Source organism: Haplochromis burtoni, unplaced genomic scaffold (genome assembly GCF_018398535.1).
Source record: "Haplochromis burtoni strain Fernald_Lab_line unplaced genomic scaffold, NCSU_Asbu1 Contig_796, whole genome shotgun sequence".
Lineage (NCBI taxonomy): Eukaryota > Metazoa > Chordata > Actinopteri > Cichliformes > Cichlidae > Haplochromis > Haplochromis burtoni.
Window position 1 is genome coordinate 49,031 of NW_024583157.1, and position 5,673 is coordinate 54,703.

The 5,673-nt window shown below is 38.5% G+C and overlaps 1 protein-coding gene across 2 annotated transcripts in view; it reads left to right on the top strand.

Annotated features, from left to right (window-relative positions):
* The window catches only part of poc1b (POC1 centriolar protein B), a 39,558-nt gene extending 34,691 nt beyond the window's left edge, over positions 1-4,867 (top strand). Inside the window, exons 11-12 of one of the 2 annotated variants that reach the window (XM_014330403.2) lie at positions 2,909-3,217; positions 3,958-4,867. In XM_014330403.2, the coding sequence (XP_014185889.1) occupies positions 2,909-3,217; positions 3,958-4,116 (468 nt within the window). In that variant the 3' untranslated portion in view covers positions 4,117-4,867. Of the gene's footprint in view, positions 1-2,908; positions 3,218-3,957 lie in introns of those variants that run through there. The other variant, XR_006053299.1, reaches the window with a different exon arrangement.
* The last annotated feature ends 806 nt before the right edge of the window (positions 4,868-5,673 follow it).

Below are 5,673 nucleotides of genomic sequence, written 5' to 3' on the forward strand. Positions count from 1 at the left end.
ACTCACCTGATTCTGCTGATATTTTATTACAGTTTTGACTGGGTGTGTGTGTGTGTGTGTGTGTGTGTGTGTGTGTGTGTGTGTGTGTTTTTTGACTGGCACACACACACACACTGGAGTGCCTTGCCTGTTGTACGTTAATTGTATCCAAACTGCCTGGTGGGGGAGGGGGTGGTGGGATGTTAACTGTAAATGAGCTGAGCAGATGTTGACAAGATGTATCAACGAGGAGTGAAAAGGTGTTCAAGACTCCACGAGACTCACCATCCACACACTGACAGCTATGTTCACCTCCTCCCAGCAGTCGATCCTAACCCACCCTCTCTTTCTTTAGACATCCTGGTATATTCTTCCTCTCTTCCCTCCACCCTCTCCTGCATCCCCATACTCTCTTTGAAGTGAGGACAGTATGCAGGAAGTAAGCCGGAATCGATTGCTCCATGCATTAGGCTAGGAATGTGTGACATCCTCCTCCTCCTCTTAACCCTCCTCTTCCTGCCTGTCTTGATCTTCCTAAAACATCTCTCATTTATCCCCTTGCCTTCCCCGTCCCCCTCCTTTTGTTCTCTTTGGTGCAACCCATGCATCACATTATTATTGAGTACAATTTAACTTCTCATCATTTTGTCTGGATTATTGTTTTTCTTTTATTATAATGTGATATATAACCATTCTACAACATAACTGTTTGGACCAACAACAAATCAGTTCATATATTTATTTAGCCAAAGCTGTTGGTTGTCAAGACCAAACAGTTTTAAGATGCCACTGCTGTAGTTTTAGTTGTGGAGTGAACTTAACTTTAACTATTGTTGTTGTTGTTGTTGTTATTGCTGCTGCTGCTGCTGCTCTGTGTTAGACTGGCAACTTGTTGACGGTGTAACATCAGCCTCTTCTTTGTGACTTGTAGGATAGGCTTCATTCCCCCTGTGACCTTGAACTAGATAAGTGATTCAGAATATGGATTGAGGTATGGACATTTTATTTAAAATTAGTTGATTTATTGAAAAATAATGGAATAATCATCCAAACAGGAAACAATTTGCTTGCCCCGGGTCACTGATGGTTCATTGTTACGAGGCAAATTAACATAATCCTTCGTTCTAATTGGTATTTGCTTCAGTTGTTTGCGTCTGAATTTTGTAACTAGGGACCTGCCCACTTCACTTCAGGCTATTTTGCCTGTCATCACTTGATGTTACTAAATGTCACTGCTAGCCCCTTAAGGCATGTGATCTGCAGAATAACAGTAATGTTTGGAAAGAGGTTATGGAGCTATGGTGGTTTTTAAGCAAAAGTTTATAAAATGTTTTTTGGTGAATTATTTCACTTTATTTTGAAAACTAAAAAATGCTAGTTTGAATCCCGACCTCCTAAAAGTTAGGATAGTTGTCCTTGAGCAATGATTGGTTCTTTAGAATAGATATTTATCTGCTGTATAGCTACTGTGTTAAATGCCTCTGCTGTAATGAATGCACTGTCTCTAACTCTGATTACACTGAATATAATGCCCCCCCCCCCCTTCTTTTCTCTCTCTCATTGCTCCATTGTTCACTTTCCCTTGTTATGTTCTTCTTGTGAAAGGAAAAACAAACAAACATTACATACAAAATCAAAGGTCGCATTAAATACAAAATAGTTTTTTTTTCTGCTTTGCTCTGTGTCTCTAGCTCTTCAGTGCAAACAGCCTATGAACTTGTCTTTAGCTAGCAAGGTAGTCAGGCGGTCACAAAGTCTGCCTTTCAGTCTGTAATCCAGTAGTGTGAGTCATCCACCTACTTCAGTCTGCCAAGTTGCAACAGGCTCAAGGCCTCCTTCACTGACAGAACAGTGAGATAGCAAGCATGTTGGCTATCTCTGCATAGTGTTATGTATTATGATTGCATATCATCCAGGATCATGAAAGCCTCTGATGTATTCTTTCTGTCATTGTTTGATACATGTATATTTCAAACACGGTAATCTACTAGTATAGTTGTTTATAATCAACTTTAAGTTCAAAAAGTAGTTACAATTAAACTGCAGTTGATACTTTGGTAACATCCAATACTTCAATTCATATTCCAGCTGATTTTTGCCATGAGTTCAGCATCATTAAGAAGATGCCAGGTACCAACAGTGTTTGGAAAAGACAAAAATAAGGGGCGGAAAAGCTGCTCCATGGACTGCCAAGACTAATGAAGACCAAATGTTAATTTGCTTGAAAGAGCACTCTTTTTGGCACGTTGTGTATGATGTCAAATAATGGAAGAGAATGTAATTCTGACATGATTTATAGTATTCTTTGAGTGCACTGATGCATCCCAGATAAGGCCCACTGTAATTAATGTTAAACCATCCCCTGTACCACAAACGTTTGTCTGGTTGAACTTTATTCTTACTATGAGGATTGAGTGATACAAAGGTATCTTAACAACTCTCAACTTAAAAATTAATTTCCCACATGAAATTAGTTCCAGGAGGCCGAGCCTTTATTTTTCAAGACTATCATTTCAGCCTGAATCTTTTTTTCTTTTCTTTTTTTTTTTTTTAAATCGGGTAGATTTCAGCTTACATGTCAGACTTAAAACTAAAAGTGACTTAATCAGTCATTTCACTGCAAATTGAAACTTTAATTCCTTTAACAGTTTGACATTTAATGTCATTCAGATGTTTCTTCTACTGTTTTCTATTTCTTTCTGACTCCTTTGCTTTTCCAGCAGGATGCTGAAGCAAGCACTTGGAAACACCTTGTATTTTTTAAGAGTTCTTTGTTTTCAGTGGCCTGTTCTGAATTAAATGTCAGAGAGTTACAATGAGTGATTTGATTTATTAATATGGGTTTCTCGTGTGATACAGTGCATTTGGAACATAAATGGAACAAAACAATATCCACACAGTTTGCATTTTCTCCTGCTTTCATCTCCAGCTCTTAAACAGTTGGCCCCGCTTGACACCCATGCAGTCTGCTGCTGCTAACAGTCACCACTATAACAGTTTGCCAGCATGTCATGTTGCCAATTCAAGACTGGACGGATGGATCGAGGGTGGAAGTGCAAGTAGGGCAGAATCGACTGCTGAGAATGAAACGAGGGCTAACAGAAAAGAAGGAAAAGGAAGACGAGAGGAAGAAGTAGAGATGTCGCAGACACACCCACTGGAAGTTCTCTCTGGTCATCCATCAAGTGTGAGCTCTACCCTGCGGCACATTGTTCAACAGCTGGATATTCTCACACAGGTCAGTTATCAGGCAAAGCTTATATATATCAACTCACAATATCGACAGCAGTGGAAAAACATTGAAGGAGGACAATTTTTTCCCTCTGAAGTGTTTAAGCCCAGCATCAGGTTGTTTACTATTCAACATTGCTATGTTGCACAGGTCTAATAAAAGGTAAAGAAAAGCAAACGGTGGAGTGAGAATATTTGATTTAGCTGCCCACTTCTTTGTCTGTTTCAGAAGTGTCACCATTAGATGAACAGAGACATTTCCTCATTTTATGTTTTATGACATTTGCAGACAGAGAAGAAAAAAATTGAACACATTTTCAGTTCTGCAGTTTTATAAGAATTGTCTCCAGAAATAAAAAATGTGCTGCTGAATGTACTTTGTTTCACAGACATTATCATCTATAAGAAATATTTGGTGCATTTTCTGATTCCCAGAAACAAATGACACCTAATGAACTATTAAATAATCTTTGTAATATAAATATTTAATTTTAAATCACTTCTGCCGTCTCTACTATCTCGACTATCTCATGCATCAAGGCCAAAATGAATAATAATAATAATGATGATAATTTGAAAGCCATGATGATTTCTCATTTACTTTTGTTTTGTTTTGTTTTTTTCTACATTGGGAAAGGATTGATTTCAGACTGAACTTTGCTCTGCTTAGTTTCTACATGTATAATTATTCTCTGACTTCTCTGTAATTATCATGCTTTCCCACCCCCACTGCTTCACCTCATGCAGACTGTTTCAGTGCTAGAAGAGCGTCTCACCCTGACTGAGGACAAGTTGAAGGAGTGTCTAAGCCATCAGTCTCAGATTCTGAAAGACCTGCGAGCATCTAGAACGAGGCGGAGGACAGAGAGCGAAGGGACAGATGAATCTTCTGTTCATTCCACTTGAGGACAACTTTGCCTCGTCTCAGACAGCAGCACAAAGACGTGAAGTGTGTTGTTCTGCTAAGCCCCCAGATTGCCAGATGTGTGTGTCAATTTAAATGCCCTCCATGGTGGTCTTTCTCATAGGTCAATCAGGATTCGATCAGTGGTTGCAGTGAGTTTGTGTCTGACTGCGTGCTTGTACGTGTGTAGTACCAACATAGTTTTTCCATGCCTTTCGGTACCTCTTAAAGACATCCAGCTGCACAGAAGAGCTGCAGCTGAATGAATATATATATATATAAAAATATATAAATATAAGTGCTTGTCTGCTATATGACCGCTGCCTCTGTGTGTTTACCTGTTCATTTGCAGGTGTTTTGGCAGTTCACTGCTTCAATAATAACATCTGTTTTGATTGTAAATGCTATGCCATGCCATTTTAAACCCCAAGCTGTGTGCATTTTTCCTAAAATACATGTAATATAAATTAAATTTTTATGAATAGATAGTGCAACAGGGTGTACTAATTGGTTATTACTTACTGTATCCAGACAAAAGGAGACAGCCTTGTACTGAGAGAACCTCAAAATGGTCAAAAATAAAAACTGAGATGACCAAAATATAACATGATGTGCTCAATTTTGACTTGAATCTCCACTCAAATATCCGACAGTTGGGATATGTGTTAAACTGTTTTCCATAGGCAAATAAAAGTCTATAAATGTTTAGATGCATATTTTAAATGTGTCAAAGAAAACTGATTGTTTTACTTTTAAAAATGGTTCGTTTGGATACTTTTTTTTTTTTTAAATCGTTCCTCTCGTTTTCATGATGAAATGCAGGTGCACTTGATATGTCTCTATGGATGATACATTTGTGCTGATTCTTTACTCTCTTACCACAACAAGTCCTCAAATGCATGGTGCATTCAATTGTTAGTGGAAAGCTGGGATATTTGGCCTATTGGTGGATTAATATATAAATTCACAAGACATCTTTAACAGCTTGACTAAAATGTATATTTACCAGCTATAGACTGTACACAGTCATACTATTCAAAAAGTATGCCACTTAAGAACTTTCCGGCTCGTCAACTACATGCAGTCGTAGTACTACCAAATATTAAATAGCAATAATTTATATGTAACCAGTAAGATTTTATATTAGTATTTTCTTACTATTGAAAGTTTTTGAATTAATATACTCATAATTAATCAATTTTAACCTTGTATCTGAAAAATAATTTACTTTCAGTTCAGCAAGCCCTTCCTGTATTTTGTTTCTATGTGCCACTGTGCCTGAAATGTTCTGGCTTGCTCTCGCCCAGTCTATGGTCTCTAGCTGTTTATGTTGTTCCAGCGGAGGCCATGCGGTGAGCGATGCGGCTGGGACGGGAGGAAGCAGTAAAAAAAAAAAAAAGCCACACAAAGAGGGAGCTATCAGAGGCTGCCATTTGCTCCCTCCACCACATCCTTTGCTTCCTCTTTGGCTTCATTGGTGTTCATCCTCCTGCTCCTTGTTCTCCTTTCCAGTTACATAACGCGGTTCAGGCTGCTGAGAAACCCAGGTCCACTTTACC